This window comes from Tamandua tetradactyla, chromosome 5 (assembly GCF_023851605.1).
Source record: "Tamandua tetradactyla isolate mTamTet1 chromosome 5, mTamTet1.pri, whole genome shotgun sequence".
Taxonomy (NCBI): Eukaryota; Metazoa; Chordata; class Mammalia; order Pilosa; family Myrmecophagidae; genus Tamandua; species Tamandua tetradactyla.
The window spans coordinates 91,648,464-91,663,824 of NC_135331.1; the positions used below are offsets into that span (position 1 = coordinate 91,648,464).

At 47.4% G+C, this 15,361-nt stretch overlaps 1 protein-coding gene across 10 annotated transcripts in view; it reads left to right on the forward strand.

The window, feature by feature from the left end:
* Positions 1 to 14,211, forward strand: part of ZNF76 (zinc finger protein 76) — a 37,429-nt gene extending 23,218 nt beyond the window's left edge. For 8 of the 10 annotated variants that reach the window (XM_077161558.1, XM_077161557.1, XM_077161560.1 and 5 more), the window contains 13 exons: positions 264 to 432; positions 4,550 to 4,630; positions 4,751 to 4,828; positions 6,067 to 6,266; positions 8,353 to 8,469; positions 8,788 to 8,863; positions 9,482 to 9,607; positions 9,773 to 9,952; positions 10,796 to 11,029; positions 11,134 to 11,297; positions 11,926 to 12,090; positions 12,626 to 12,739; positions 13,307 to 14,211. In XM_077161558.1, coding sequence (XP_077017673.1) covers positions 360 to 432; positions 4,550 to 4,630; positions 4,751 to 4,828; positions 6,067 to 6,266; positions 8,353 to 8,469; positions 8,788 to 8,863; positions 9,482 to 9,607; positions 9,773 to 9,952; positions 10,796 to 11,029; positions 11,134 to 11,297; positions 11,926 to 12,090; positions 12,626 to 12,739; positions 13,307 to 13,411 — 1,713 coding nt within the window. In that variant the 5' untranslated portion in view covers positions 264 to 359 and the 3' untranslated portion in view covers positions 13,412 to 14,211. Of the gene's footprint in view, positions 1 to 263; positions 433 to 460; positions 552 to 4,549; positions 4,631 to 4,750; positions 4,829 to 6,066; positions 6,267 to 8,352; positions 8,470 to 8,787; positions 8,864 to 9,481; positions 9,608 to 9,772; positions 9,953 to 10,795; positions 11,030 to 11,133; positions 11,298 to 11,925; positions 12,104 to 12,625; positions 12,740 to 13,306 lie in introns of those variants that run through there. The other 2 variants (XM_077161565.1, XM_077161566.1) reach the window with 2 other exon arrangements.
* Positions 14,212 to 15,361: the final 1,150 nt, after the last annotated feature.

Sequence of the window (15,361 nt, forward strand, 5' to 3'; positions counted from 1 at the left end):
GAGGTAGTCCTCCTGGCAGGAAACTCTGGCTTTTCCCACCTCACACATGAGTCAGTCATAAAGTGCTGAAGAAACCATAATGAACTAGAAACCAGACTGGAGCCCAGAGTCTCACTAAGGCGACATACATTAAACATTACCTACTGAAGTAGGTAACTCCAACATTACATGTGCTAGGAAGGGGTAGGTAGTGCCCGATGCTGGTTTCATTTACTCCTTCCCTGTGTGTCCTGACAACTCATTCTGTGTCACTGTATTTTCAGATTTGTGACCTAGAAGGAAATCTCTGACCTTAGCTGTGGTTCTCATTGCTGGCCAAAAACCACCTTCATGTCTGAGTGCACAAACGGTAGTTTGCCATGGAGAGCTTGGGTCTGCAGGCAGTGACCCTCAGTGACGGGACGACAGCCTACATCCAGCAAGCTATCAAAGGTGGGAATTTCTCGGGAACTCAGAACCCCATCCTGCCCTCCACTTGCCCACCTCACACCCTCCACCACAACTGGCTCTGCATGAGAATCTCATATGGTACTTGATGAAAAGGAAATAAGGTAAGCTAGAAAGTCCAACTTCCTGGCTATAGGAGCCACAGCCTCTCAAAGGTAGAAATCCTTATGTATAATGAATTGCTAATAAATATTTTTGGAATGAATGAACATCATGCTAACCATGATTTCCCCACGTTCCAAATACTCCCTTTCTATTTTCTCAAGGGCTTTCTAGAAGCTGTTCATCATCTTAATTGATGCAAATTTAAGCACTCAGCTACTGAGCATCTACTGCATGTGGATACTCTCCTAGATTCAGATAAGGACACCCGAGCATTGATCTTATTCCTTAGTCTCCACTCGGTTGCCAGCTTTAGCAAATAAAAAGACAGGATGCACAATTAGGTCTGAATTTTAGATAAGCAACAAATAATTTTTCAGTATAAGCATGTCCCAGATATTACATGAAATAGACATGCATGAAGACGGTATAAAATACTAAAGTAATAAAAAAAAATGCTAAAAAAAAGTTTTTAATCTGAAATTGAGATTAGCATGGGCATCCTGTATTTTATCTGGCAGCTGTACCCCTACTCGCAAGGAATTGAAGTTATGGTGGTTGTAGAATCAGATCAGAGTTATTGAATGCCATGGATGTGCACAGTTACGAGCTCTTCCTTTCTTGCCAGTATTCTCATTCATGCCAAAGGGCATGGCCTGCTTCCTTGATCAGCACTAGGTAAACACTGCCTTATTCCTACTCTTTTTTTTGGAGCAGGGCGGGGGTGCATGGTCTGGGAATCAAACCCAGGTCTCCCGCATGGAAGATGAGCATTCTACCACTGAACCACCTATGCACCCTTAATTCTGCCTTTTCTAGTCTCCACAAGCACCACATTCTCGTGATTGCATTGTCATTACAACATTGCCCTCTTTCATTCCAACACAGCTCATGATGTATTTTAGCTCCCAAGTTTACAGATAAGTTTCTTATTTATTTAATTTTAAATTATCTGCTTCTGGATGATAACTAAAGAGGCCCCTTAATCTCATCAGTAAGTTAACCAAATGACAGTGTGTATGGGTCCGTTTTGGAAACTTTCTCATCAAGAGCTGTCTACAAATGTGGTTTCTGGCTGGCTTCATTTTCTTGAGAATGTCACTTCTCCAGAATACTTTCTTTTTAGTTGTATAATGTAACATATACAAAGCAAAGAAAGAAAAAAGCAATCGTTTTCAAAGCACTCTTCAACAAGTAGTCACAGGACAGATCCCAGAGTTTGTCATGGGCTACCATTCCATCTCAGATTTTTCCTTCTAGCTGCTCTAAGAATAGGAGGCTAAAAGGAATAAATATTTCTTTGTCATCACAATTGACAATTGACTTTTTTTTCCTTTTTTGTGAAAAATAACATATAGACAAAAAAGCAATAAATTTCAAAGCATAACACAATAATTGGTTGTACAGATTTCAGAGTTTGGTATGGTAGGTTTTAGGTTTTTCCTTCTAGCTGCTCTAAGATACTGGAGACTAAAAGAAATATTGATTTAATGATTCAGCAATCATATTCATTGTTAAAGCCTACCTTCTCTGTATAATTCCACCATCCCCTTTGATCTTGCTATCCCACTCTTTAGGGGTATTTGGGCTATGGCCCTTCTCACTTTTTCATGTTGTCTCCAGAATACTTTTGAAGCCTGTAACCCTCTATATGCAGGTTCCATCACAAGTTTTGCCCCTCTGTTATAATCTCAGTGGGATGGAAGAATTTAGGAGCTGTAATTAGGGCTGTATTTACTCCTTGGACCCTGTTAGTTCCCAGTTTCCAGTCTTCTACTGTGAATTACTGGTTGAATCAGTCAGTCAAAACAGTCAAAAAAAACTAAGCAGCCACACTTTGCCTGACAAAGCCACACTCTTTTCTTATGTCTTTCCTTTTCATGTCTGGGTGTCTTTATCTTCTCCACCTTCCCATTTATCATTCTGTTGTCACATTCCATGGCTTTGTTCCCTGCTTCTCCCTAGTGTTGCAATGTGCACAACCATGCAAATACACACACACACACACACACACACACACACACGTACTTACTTGCAATGGATTTTATACCACCCAGGGTAAACTGGCCTTCAGAAACCAGAACTGCACTATGCTGAAAGGTGTCTAACTAGTAAGTTCCTCAGAAGCTCTTGACAGAAGTACTTTTGTCAGCAGGCATCTTTGTCTGGGTCCAGTTTAGCTAGCAGGAGCCCTAATATTTTTATGAGACTTATTACTATAATCAGGGTAAGTATAAATGCATGCTGGACACTTTTGAGACTGGAAGGGTGTGCTATTAATAAATGTACTGGAACTGTACTGGGCAAATGGAGATGTATGGTCACCTCTATAAGAGATACAAGGGTCAATTCAGTCAGTCATCTCCCCTCCCACCTCTCTCCATTGTATTCTCTGATTGTCAGAGGAAATCCTAGGTTAAAAACTTTTCTCAACTTTTCTTAACATTTAGTTTTCTGCCTTGAAGCAATGTGCACTCTGCTAGCAGTTCTGCTGGTGCTTTCAGAATCCCAAGTAGCCAGTGCCCTTGCCAGGATAGATAGAGTATCTATCTGTGTGCAGATAGAGTATCTGCAAATGTAGCCTCTGCTCACTGCGTGGGAGGGAAAATAATGAGTCCCTCTCCCCTCATGTCAGCTGCCTTTTCCTTCCATTTCTTATCTTTGTCTCCATCTCATCTACCTTCAGCTGAATTGTAGAACTGTTAGTTTCTGACCCCACGAAGACTCAGTCTGGGGACAAGGCTATACATTCCCCTGATGGGGAAACATCAGTAAAATGCTGAGCTGAAAGTAGCTGCTTGGTCCTTTTCCCGTATCATAAGAGCTTCAAATTCCTAAACCTGAAACTTCTAAAGAAAAGGATGAACAAACCAGTTGTCATTAATTCTTCAGTCTCTCTTCATCCTTCTATTCTTTTTCCCTTCCTTTCTCTCAACCCCTCTCTCAAATGCACTAGACACAGGGAAGCAGTCTGTCTAATTCTTTGCATAGAGTTTTAGCTCTTAGTAGTACTTTCCAGTGAGGATCTGAGATAAAAGAAGATTGATATCTTTGGAAATCTATAGTCTTATAAATTTTACACTGCTTTTTGTGTTCCCTTAAGCGAGTGAATTTTTTATTGGAAAATTTAAAGGAAAATATCAAAGATCAATGAAGGAGACATTACTCAACAGTGGCTCAGGGAAAAGACCTGGGTGGCCACATAATAGTCACACTCGCATAGCTCTGCATTGCTTTACTTTCTATTTCTTCTAAAATGTGACTGGGATTATTGTAATAAAAGCTAAGATTTATTGAAGTTTGACCATGTACCCTACACTGTTCCAGGTATATTATATTATAAATTCATTTAACCCTCACACCAACCCTATGAGAAAGACTCCATTTTTAATCCCCATTTTAAGAAGAGGAAACTGAGGCACAGAGGGTTTAAATAAGCTGTTCAAAGTCACACAGGTAGAGCTAGAATTCAAACCCAGAAGGCCTGGCTGGTTTCAGACCCTGTTGCTTTTAGACACTGGGTTATACTGCCACATCGAATGGTCTGGGTTTTGTCCCAATTCCACAGAGGAAAGCAAGGGCAGGTACTTTGATTTAATTAGTTTGAGCCATATCTGTATTTTGACTCTCTGGGGCCTTTTCAGGTTTACGTGTATCCTATGTTCTCCATTTAGTACAATTTCAGCAATTTATCATTAGATTGGACGTCCCCACTTAGGCAGACATAGGTGCAATAATAAGTGAAGTTGCTCTTCCTATGAATAACAAGAAGGGAATCTATTGGGAGTTGTAGGGTCCCTTCATGGCAGAGTATCTTCCCCACCCAGTGCCTCTGAGACCCAGGCCTAGACAGGCAGGGAACAAAGTAACTCAGAGAATGTAAATGTACCTGTGCTTAGACAAGCAAACTACTGCCCAGATTCAAATAGGCCTTTGCTAAAAATAGGCAGAATTTCTCAGCCTTCATATGGTCCTGACCAGTTTCTCTGCATTTCTACAGAAGAGAAGCTGCTTGAAGGGCAAGTGATCCAGCTTGAGGATGGGACCACTGCATATATTCACCAAGTGACAGTGCAGAAAGGTGAGAGCGCCACCCTCCAACCCAGTATATACTTGCTTTTTGGAGAAAGGCAGGGGAGCCCCCACTGAGTGACGGCTTCATGGCTCTGAACTCCAGAGTAAGCTACTGCTGTCATTGCAGAATCTTTCTCCTTTGAGGATGGACAGCCCGTGCAGCTGGAAGATGGCAGCATGGCCTACATACACCGCACACCCAAAGGTGGGGTCCTAGTCATCTGGGCTGGGGAGAAGCAAGGGAGGAAGAACTGGCAGTGGTTGGGGATGGGGTGGCACACTATGGGGGTCAAGGTGTAGACGTGGGAGCTTGGTCCCCAAAGTACCTACAGGCTCACCTGGATTAGTAGCCTCACCCACCTTCCTTGATGTGGTCTATAAGAGCAGCTGTTTCTGTCACCAGGAAGCTGAGCGTCAGGGGTCAGTAGCATGGGCCCTGATAATGGCTTTGGCTCCAGCACAGCCACAATTTTAGGACTTTGGGTAGAACCTGGTGACATCATCCAAGACTAAAAGTAAACACTTACCAATACCTAAAATGAAGGTTATAAGTTATTGAGGAATAATGATTTATTCTTTCTACAAGTAATTTCTTGAGTGACAACTGTGTACCAGCATGGTGTCAGGTATGGAGGATATAGGAGTTAGAAGACACAGTCCCTAATGTCCTAGACTCTAGTGTTGGAAATAGAAGTAAAGCACATTATCATTGATGAACTGACAATTGCAAGCTGTAATCAGGGTCAGGGAAGGCTTCTCTGAGAAAGTTACTTTTGAGCTGAGCACTGAAGGGTGGAGTAGAATTTGCTAAGGGAAGAGAGGGACAGAGAGGGTTCCAGTACTCCAGACAGAAGGAGCAGCTTGTGCAAACCCAGAAGCAGGAGGAAGAAAGATGGCATGTTCAAGGAACTGCTGGAGCTAGAGGACTGGGAATGAAGGTGACATGGGTAAGATGAGAGTCAGAGCACTTGAAAAGTTTGAGAATCAGGATAAGGATTTGGGTCTTTATTCTGAGCCAGTAGAAAGAAGTTGAACTGTTTAGCAGGCAGATGACACATGTTCATATTTGTGTTCTGGAGAGTTCCCGCTGGGTGCTGTGCTGCCTGGATGAAACTAGAGGGAGTGAAGAGCAACCAGTCAGGATGACCATTTTGTGGTCATCTAGGCCAGCATAATGATGGTCCCCTGTCGGGTTGTCATGGAGTTTGTGAGTTCCCAATCAGTGCTCCAAAGGAAAGCTCATCCTTAGGAGAGACAGCCCCAGAAAGAGGACAGCAAGGGTAAATCACCAAGGTAGAGAGAAGAGGAGGGAAACCTTCCAGGAGAAACTTGATGCTGAAATTCTCCTTGGTATAGATAACTCATTAACCTAAATTTAGCCAGGGTCCCCACTCTGTCTTTTCCCTTTGGGTAGTATCTGGGCTAGCTGTGGGTTCTCTGCAGAGGGCTATGACCCCAGCGCTCTGGAAGCCGTCCAGCTGGAAGACGGCTCCACTGCCTACATTCACCACCCTATGGCTGTGCCATCGGATGGCACCATCCTGGCCATGAAGACAGAGGTGGGCTTGGAGGATCTGGCCACAGAGGAGGATGAGGGCTTCAGTGCAGACACGGTGGTAGCCCTGGAGCAGTATGCCAGCAAGGTAAGCACACCTTGCCTGATGGCCACCCATCATTTCTCTAGATAGTAGGGTTTTACATTCCCACTGCCCTTTGACCTGCCAGAACTTCTACGTCTCAAGAAGACAAGGGAAAAAAAAATGAGGACAAGGGCAGTCCTGTGCTTGGGCTACTACTTTTGCCCTTCCCTCCCCCAGCACATCCCTCACATGTCATTGTCCAGGGAGTACATCACAGCCTGGCTGGGGCCACTGACAGCTGTTTATACTCACCCTTGTTTATGCTTTCTCTGCAGAAGAGAGGCAGCTGTAAGAAGCAGTGACATCTATATGGTGGGAATTTAGGCCCTGCTTCACTTTGGCCGTTGTAGTAATCCTTTGTGTTGTTGGGAAAAACCCTTGCCAGTGACTTTTATTAGTTTTTCAATCTACTGAGGTCAGATGTTCTTGTATTTATTTCCTCTCTGCGACTCATGTAGTCATTTGAGAATATAACCTCAGGAGGCAATGATGAGGGCAAATGCAACAAAGTAGCTGGGATTCTTGGAACATGAGGCCTGGACAGTAGCACAACTGAAAAGGAGTAGGATCCTAGCTCTCCAAATGTCAGTCAATCAAAACATTCTCTGTTGGAGTTGTGGTTCTGTCTGGGATGGGACAGAAATCCATGCACTTTCCAAAACAAGGTATTCTCTCCCTGGTGTGGTACACCAAGTCTCAGGGTGGCACATCTTTCTACAGTACCAGTTTTATCCAAAGATTTGTGGTGGAGTTGATTTTTTATATTAAAACTGTTGTGGCTGTATCATGGAAGAAATCGCATGTCTTTTATAAAGCACAAAACTTTATAGCAGTGTACTTTGGGCTTTGCCTGCCCCTACCTGTTGTCCAAGGACTATTTTAGAGGCAAATTTGAGACTTGCTGCTGATGGAAAGGGAATCAGGCTTTAACTCATGAGTCCTGAGATCTGTCCTGGCTCTGCCTCTCCCTCGTTTAACCTTGAACAAGTCACTCCTCTCCCCAGCCTCAGCTTATTCTTCTCTAATCTGATGAGATGGGACCAGATGATCTCAGAGGTCACTTCCAGCTCTGATGTTCCTTGATTCTCTCGATTTCCCGAACCTAGTAAGACATGGGAATGAAATCCAAGTTCCTGAGTAGGCTTGGCCACCTATAACCCTTCCCCCTCCACCCCCACTAGCTGCTTAATTATCTGTGAAACTTTCTCAGTTGCTTGACCCCCTGATTAGACAGACCTTACCATGAATTTGGCCTAACTTTTTGTCCCTTACTCACCATGACTTCAGGAGTCTTGTTTCAAGAGCTCCTGGAAAGGCCAAAGTGTGATCCAGTAAGCATCCCAGAAATAAAAATGGAAGGATGATTCCATCAGGAAACCTGGCCAGGAAAGCAGAAGAGTAGAGACTTGCTGTAGCCAGAGTCTGGTGTGAAATGGGTGACTATAGCAATGTTCTCAGGAAAGGAGATGAAAGGGAAGGAATTGTCAATTAGCCGGGCACTAAGGTTAGAGCTGAGACTTCTGATGAGGGCTTGTAGCCCCCAGGCCGTCCTATTTCTGAAGTTTACTTGTCATAGCTACCTCACTCTGGGCCCCACACCCTGCCAACTGAACTTAAGTGAGCTCATCCCCACAGCAGGCCCTCTTGTAAATGCCCCTTCTGAACGCAAGTATCTGATGAGAAAGAATGGGCTTCTCCTTTCAGAAGATGAAGGTGTCCAGAATTAAGACCTCCTGAGTGTGTTTGGTCAAACAGGGATTCTGGGACCCACCCTAGGTCAAGTGTGGCTATTTGGACAACCTAGATGTCTGAGGAGATACTCTTTCTTTGATAGCTGTCACAGCCCTGATGATGTTTAGTCCTGCCTCTGTCCATCAGAGGTGGGAGGGGTGACTCTACATGCCAGTCCTATTACTTCTGCTGTCTGTTCCCAGATGTGCCACCCTAGGTTGTCTTTGTCCACTAGAGGTTCCTGGCAGGTTTAACCCTGTTTATTGGGTCTTAAGCTGCGAACTGGGCCCTGTGTAACACCCTTCCTCTCCCCTTGGTGGGGGGTATACATGTAAGGATTCCAAAATTTTCCCCTCAGGTGCTGCAGGACAGCCAGGCTCCCCATAATGGCAAAGGACAGCAGGTTGGGGACAGAGCATTCCGCTGCGGCTACAAGGGCTGTGGGCGTCTCTACACCACCGCTCATCACTTAAAGGTAAGGGTGCCCATAGACAGATCTCACTTCTGCCTTCTTCCCCACCAGGCTGTAATTTTATCTTTCTGCTTTGACTGAAACTGGTCCCTGCCCTCAAGTTGCTCATTGCCTCTTGGAGGGAAGAAATGAGTGAACAGAATTGTTAGCACAAGGTACAAAGTCACACATGAAGAGTATAGGAAGGGAAGAGAATCAAGGAAGGCTCTCTAGAAGAGGTGACTGATATCTGGATATTCTGATGCTCTTGACCCTAAAGAGAACCAAAGAGCTGAGGTCATATCCTTGTCTGTCTGCATTATATACTTGCTTATTTCACAGGTGCACGAACGAGCACATACAGGTGACCGTCCATATAGATGTGACTTCCCCAGCTGCGGAAAGGCCTTTGCCACAGGTAACCTACCTAGATGGACACCAAAGGTGGATTGCTTCCAGTTGTGGGCAGGGTTTTCTAAATCACCTTTAGGAATTCCCTGAAGGAACCCAATACCAGGCTGCCTTCCTGAAAAATAAAACTGCTGTGTCCAGAATGCTCTGATTTGCAAAGTGCTTTCTCTGGAGGAAACCCAGTTACTGAAGCAAGAGACAGCATGGGCCAAGCTAGCTGAAAGAGCCTGAGGGGCTGGTGGAGAGACCCCACTGCATATGTCTGCTCTGACACCAGCCAGCTGTGGGGTATTAAGTGGGCCGTTGTGCTTCTGGGCTTAATTTTCCTCCTCTGAAACACCTTAAACCATAGGATCTTTAGGTTCCCTCTCATGCTCATGATCTGGAATGGCTCCAGCTGCCTTTAGAGAGGGAAGGAGGTCAGACTGGGCTTTTTCAGTTCTTAATTCCCCAGGCAGGGAAAGAGGGATAGAGGCAGAATCATCATCTTGAGTCACAAGAGATTTGGAACCTCACAGAGCACACCTCAAGGTGGAGAGCCTCTGAATTAGGAAGGTGGGAATGTGGAAGATGAGGTCCTGCAGGGTGCTTGTCACACCCTTGCCTCCCACCGCCCCCCCAACAGGATATGGGCTGAAGAGCCACGTGCGTACCCACACTGGTGAGAAGCCATACAAGTGCCCAGAGGAGCTGTGCAGTAAGGCCTTCAAGACCTCAGGAGACCTGCAGAAGCACGTCCGTACCCACACTGGTAGGCTGGGTCCTGCCTCTCCGTATCCTCCTCCGTGGGAGAGGGGCTCTAAGCTCGCCATTCAGACTAGACCTGGCGCCTAATGCATCCCTGCTTCTTGCTCTGACATGGCCACCCCTGCTGAGCCACCCTCACACCCGCCACCCGCCCCCCTCCCACACGCAGGTGAACGCCCTTTCCGATGCCCCTTCGAGGGCTGTGGCCGCTCCTTCACCACCTCTAACATCCGGAAGGTACATGTGCGCACCCACACAGGCGAGAGGCCCTACACTTGCCCAGAGCCTCACTGTGGCCGTGGCTTCACCAGTGCCACCAACTATAAGAATCACGTGCGCATCCACACAGGTGGGTCAGCTGGCATGCAAGGTTCATCCTCTAATGGCCCTCACCCCTTTACTGGCTCCTGATCTGTAAGACATGTTCTCAACTCCCTGCCTGAGAGCCCTTGGCCAGCTATTTCATGCTGGTCTCAAGGCAAGGGATTATGTTTTTCAACATTCGCCTAGAATCGCTTTTTCCACTTACAGTGAAGGGTTCTTCCATTTTGAATTAAGTCCTATCTGACAGGTATTCCCAGCCCTCTCTGGGGTCCTTCAGCTCCCTGCCACCCCTCTATACCCACGCTGAATTCTCCCCCTCTAGTTAAGCTCCCAGAAAGTGGTCAGGGTCAGGAATGATGGGGAAAAGGCAGAGTGAATTGTCACCTTCATCTCCTCACCTCATCCATTGTCCATGTGACTCCTGTGTATCTTCATCCTCCCCAGTGCCACGTCCAGCCTTCTGTGTCAGGTCCTCTCAGCCACATGTGTCTCCTTTGCTTTCTTTTCTTACCTGACACTTCAGTTATCCTTCTATCTCCTGCCTCTCAGTTTACCACTCTCAACCCTCCCACCCTCAACCTTACCTACCCTGACCTGCTCCCTTTGCAACCCCCATCAGCCCCTTTACCAGCCTTGCTCTGTCCCATTTTCTCTTCACCTTGTCTCTGGGTCTAATGGTCCCATGCCCGCATTCTTTCTATGTCCCACCACCATCTTCCCCAACTCTGTTCAGTCATAGTCCCAGATCTCAGTCCCTCTCCCTCCCTCTGTGGCTCTTCCTTCACCAACCCTGTCCCCCACCCCTGTCCCCTTAGTTTTCCCCTTGCCAGCCCCAGTTCCCACCCCCCTCACAGCCCAGTGTCCCCAGGGGAGAAGCCATACGTTTGCACAGTACCAGGCTGTGGGAAGCGCTTCACGGAATACTCGAGCCTGTATAAGCACCACGTGGTGCACACACACTGCAAGCCCTACACCTGCAGCACCTGTGGCAAGACCTACCGGCAGACATCCACCCTGGCCATGCACAAGCGGAGCGCCCACGGCGAGCTGGAGGCCACGGAGGAGAGTGAGCAGGCCCTTTATGAGCAACAACAGCTTGAGGGTGAGGGGCGCAGCTAGAGAAGAGTGGGCAGGGGTGAGCAGGACAAGCTGGGCCTTCCCATGGCCATCCAGCAGCAGGTATCAGCCTGGGCTCTCCTCTCCCAGCCGCCTCTGCAGCCGAGGAGAGCCCACCACCCAAACGTCACCGCATTGCTTACCTTTCGGAGGTGAAGGAAGAAGGTGATGACATCCCAGCTCAAGTGACAATGGTGACAGAGGAGAATGGGGCTCCCCAAGTGGCTCTGATCACTCAGGATGGCACCCAGCAGGTACAGGCCCTCAGTTTCCCTTTCTATTCTTACGGACCTGAGAACTGAAGCTGAGCATACCAAATCTTGTGACACAGTCCATCTTCCTTATTATGCTTCTACCTCAGTCTCTGGAAATTCTCAAACGCAATTAGTATTTCCCTCTTTACTTAGAAGCTGACTCACTCCTGATCATTTGAATGAGGCACTTAAATGTCCTTCTCAAGAGAGGCATGTTGGTGTAGAGGTCAAAGCATGGTATGGGATCTGAAAACCCAGGATGTAGTTTCACCAGTGTTACTTACCAACAGTGTAACCTGAGCCATGCCAACACCCTCACTGTCAAATGCACCTATGCCTTTTAGAGTGACATGGGGACAAAACTGGGGAGGAAACCCTGAATTGCATGAAACAGAGCACAAAGGCAGAGTAATGATAAATAGATGTGGTCAATGTAATTATTCTAGTGTAACTTCTCTTTGTGGCCTGGGACTTGTTTTACTCACCCCTCCCCTGCTGTCCTGTGATGTGAAGTTGACCTATCTTACCAATGAGTTAATCTTGTCTGAGAGAGCAGATACATCCTCATTGGGAACTTTCAGACAACCCTTGACTGGAGCTCCCAACTCATCTGAATTCCTATTGGCAGGTCAGCCTGTCCCCAGAAGACCTGCAGGCCCTGGGGAGTGCCATCAGTATGGTGACCCAGCACGGCAGCACTACCCTCACTATTCCCAGTCCTGACGACGACCTTGCCACGTCTGGCACACATACGGTCACCATGGTCAGCGCCGATGGCACCCAGACGCAGCCCGTATGACCAGGCGGTTTGCTTGGGGTTTCTTGTTCTCTTGTTATTCCTTTCTGTGAGGTGGGTGTTAAAGTGTAGGCTAAGCTAGTCAAACCTTCTTATGAGGACAGAGATGCCCCACAAAATGGGTTCTTACCAACAGCTCCACTAGGCCATCAGCAACTCATCTTTAAAAATAATTCAGTCAAGAAGCAGTTTCAAAATCTCAACCTACCCCTAATTTGCTTTGCAACCATAGGCAAGTCATTTTACCATGGACTTCAGTCCATCTTCAAACGAAGAAACTAAATTATATTTTTTCTGGTGTCTTTTACAGTTTTCTTCTGTGATGAGAGTCCCTAAACTAAGTTGGGTTCTAAGGTGGAGAAAAAACAACCTTACTTAGTTCAACCCCAAGCTAATAATCTGACCCAGTAATGGTTTGCTCCATTCCATCCTGGGTTGTTCCCAGTCATCTTGCTTGGGGGGATTTTCATTTGGGGTGGGTGGAGGGAAGTAATGCATGTGAATTGGAAAACCTCATTCTTCTGTATTTCAGGTCACAATCATTACCTCTGGGGCTGTGGTGGCTGAGGACTCGAGTGTAGCATCCCTTCATCATCAACAGGTGGCGCTGTTGGCCACAGCCAACGGAACACACATTGCAGTGCAGGTGGGTAGAAGTCTTGTGGGAAAAGGGATCCCACACCCAGGGAAGGGAATAAGATGGGAAAATTAGATGGTAATCTTAGAGAGAAGGGCATTTGACTCAAAAAGGCCTATTTCAAAGGATAAATCCCATTCTGCTTGTACTCTCATGCCTCTCTCGGGCTCTTTCATGACTGAGCCAGAGTGGTAAAGCCCTTTTTGGCCTTCAGGACAGCTTTGATGGCCGTCCATCTGGCACTCAAGTCCTTCATCTCTTCTTGTCTCTGTTTCTTCATCTGGAAAATAAGTAGCTGAAGTAAATGATTAGTAAGGTCCTCTCTAGCCAGTCGTTCCCCTCTAGAGTGAACTGTCCTCTCTGATCTTGGACTATTCCAAAGCCCTCTGGCCATGCCAAGCCGTATAGAACTCTTTTATCAGTGAGATTCCTGTTTACCGGGGCCCTACCAAATGCTCATTGTCTGGCGCTGGGTGGATGGAGGAAATTCCGAAAAATAGGCCACATAGTTAACCAGGAGAATCTAAGATAGAGGGTCTTACTCTCCCCCTTCCCTCGCCATCCTTTTCTCTACAGCTGGAAGAACAGCAGACCTTAGAGGAGGCCATCAGTGTGGCTGCTGCTGCCATGCAGCAAGGGGCTGTGACCCTGGAGACCACAGCGTCTGAGAGTGGCTGCTGAGTCTGAGAGGGCTGGCTTCCACACCGTGATGGAGAAGGTGCTATGCCATACAGGCGTGCTTGCCTCCAAGGGGCGAAGCTGTGGCTGACACATGAAAGGTGGTCACATTGGTCTCGGGGCAAGAAGCAACAGGAAAATGGCCAACTGAGGGGACTAGGTTCCCTCCCCAAGAGGACAGCCAGGCAGCCACATCGGGGGAGCACATCATCCTCAGGAGCTACCAGGACAAGCCTGATCCTCAGACTGATCACCAGGGCGCCTTCCCCTCAAAATTAGCTGTGTGCCAGCTGCACTTCCTCTAGAGAACATTCTTCCCATTCTCAGTCCTCTCTGCCCTTCCTCAGGTGGAAATCTGGGCTGCTGTTGGAACTGGTCCTCTAACTCGACTGGTCACTGCCCATCACAGGAGAGGGCAGACAGCTCTTTAGCTCAGTAGGGGCCGAGCAGGCCCAGCCCTGCCACAGGGGTTTCCCAGCCCCTGCCCCTCCAAGCAATAACCACCTTCCTGGAGGCCAGCCCAGATGCCTGGCCATTTGGCAGCAGGGACTTCCTCAGAATTCCTCAGGGGCCTGTGGCTGGAAAAAGGATGCCCAGCCTCCTCCATTCCCCAACTGCTCCCCAACCTCTCTGTGGCAGAGGCAGGGAGTGGTTTTGAAAATAGACATCTGGGGATTGGGATTAGTTTGTTTTTTGTTTTTTTAATTCCATTTTGATATTTTTTTTTCTGCTCTGGGCAGTGGTGGCAGAAGGGTGAATAAGTATTTAATAAAAGTTTCAAGTTTCCACCTGGGTCCCCTCCCTTCTTTTGACTCTGGGTCCTACTGGTAGCAGGGCGGGCCACATCCGGCCTCTTGGTCCTATCCCTGGCACAAACCCCATTTAACCTCAGTTCTGGATAGTGGTGTTGACTGTCCTGTCCAGGGCAGAGGTGGGAGGAAGCCCAGTATGAGAGAAGCCCTGAGCAGCTTATTGCCATACCTGAGCAGGTAGCTCAGATAGTGGTGAGATCCATACAGGGCCAGGGTGACTACTGTTTCTACTCTCGTTAAATCCCAGGCCTTAGGAAAGTCAGGCTGGAGGAACTCTGGTTTTTCTGCCTTACTTTGTGAAATGTAATCAGAGCTCCTACAGACCTACACTGCACTTAGTTAGCTGTTCCAAGTGGTCAAAGCTCTGGTTAGAGTGTGGATGGGGAATACCTTTGCTGAAGTTACAGGGGTTCAAAGAGCAGAGTCTCAGATGCTTTTGCTTTGGGTGCTGAACAGTCTTAGTTCTGTCACCCAGCTCTGGGGGTGCCCACCTAGGGGGTGTCTGGAGTCATGCTGTGGGATTCCAGAGCCACAGCTGGGCCTCACTGAAAAGAGAGTGTTAAGTCCAAACCAACACTGACATGAAGGATGGGGTAGCAGGGGAAGGGGCTTGATAGGAAAAGAACTCTGGGTTTGATCCCACCCAAAGAGGAGCATTGCAAGGATTTGGAGGTGCCTCTTTCCCTCTCTCCTTCTCTTCTTTTTTTCCTTTTCCTCTCCCCATCATGATAGATATGCCCCAAGCCGTATCTTGCCACCCAGAAATGGAACCCCTTCCCCAACTCGGGTATCCTCTCCTGGGATGCCAAGCAAGCACTTGTTTACTCTTGCCTGTTGCCACTCTTGGAAACAGGGAGGCTGAAGCATGCCTCCAAGAAGGGAGGGTCTTGGAATTGCCTGAGCAGGCTTCCTCAACCTACCATAACCCCTGTGTGGGAATCCACAAGCCACTGTTCTTGGTGGGGAGTGGGGGTGTGGGTATCCCAGCCCTTGTGGACATCAATCAGATCTAAAGAAATGAAGCACTGATGTGGAGGCCTCTGAATCTCAAGCTGTCCTGCTGCCAGGATACTGGAGGTTTTGTTCATAAGGGTCACTCACAAGTGAAACAAGCAGTCTCCAAACTGAGTCGCAGAGTGCC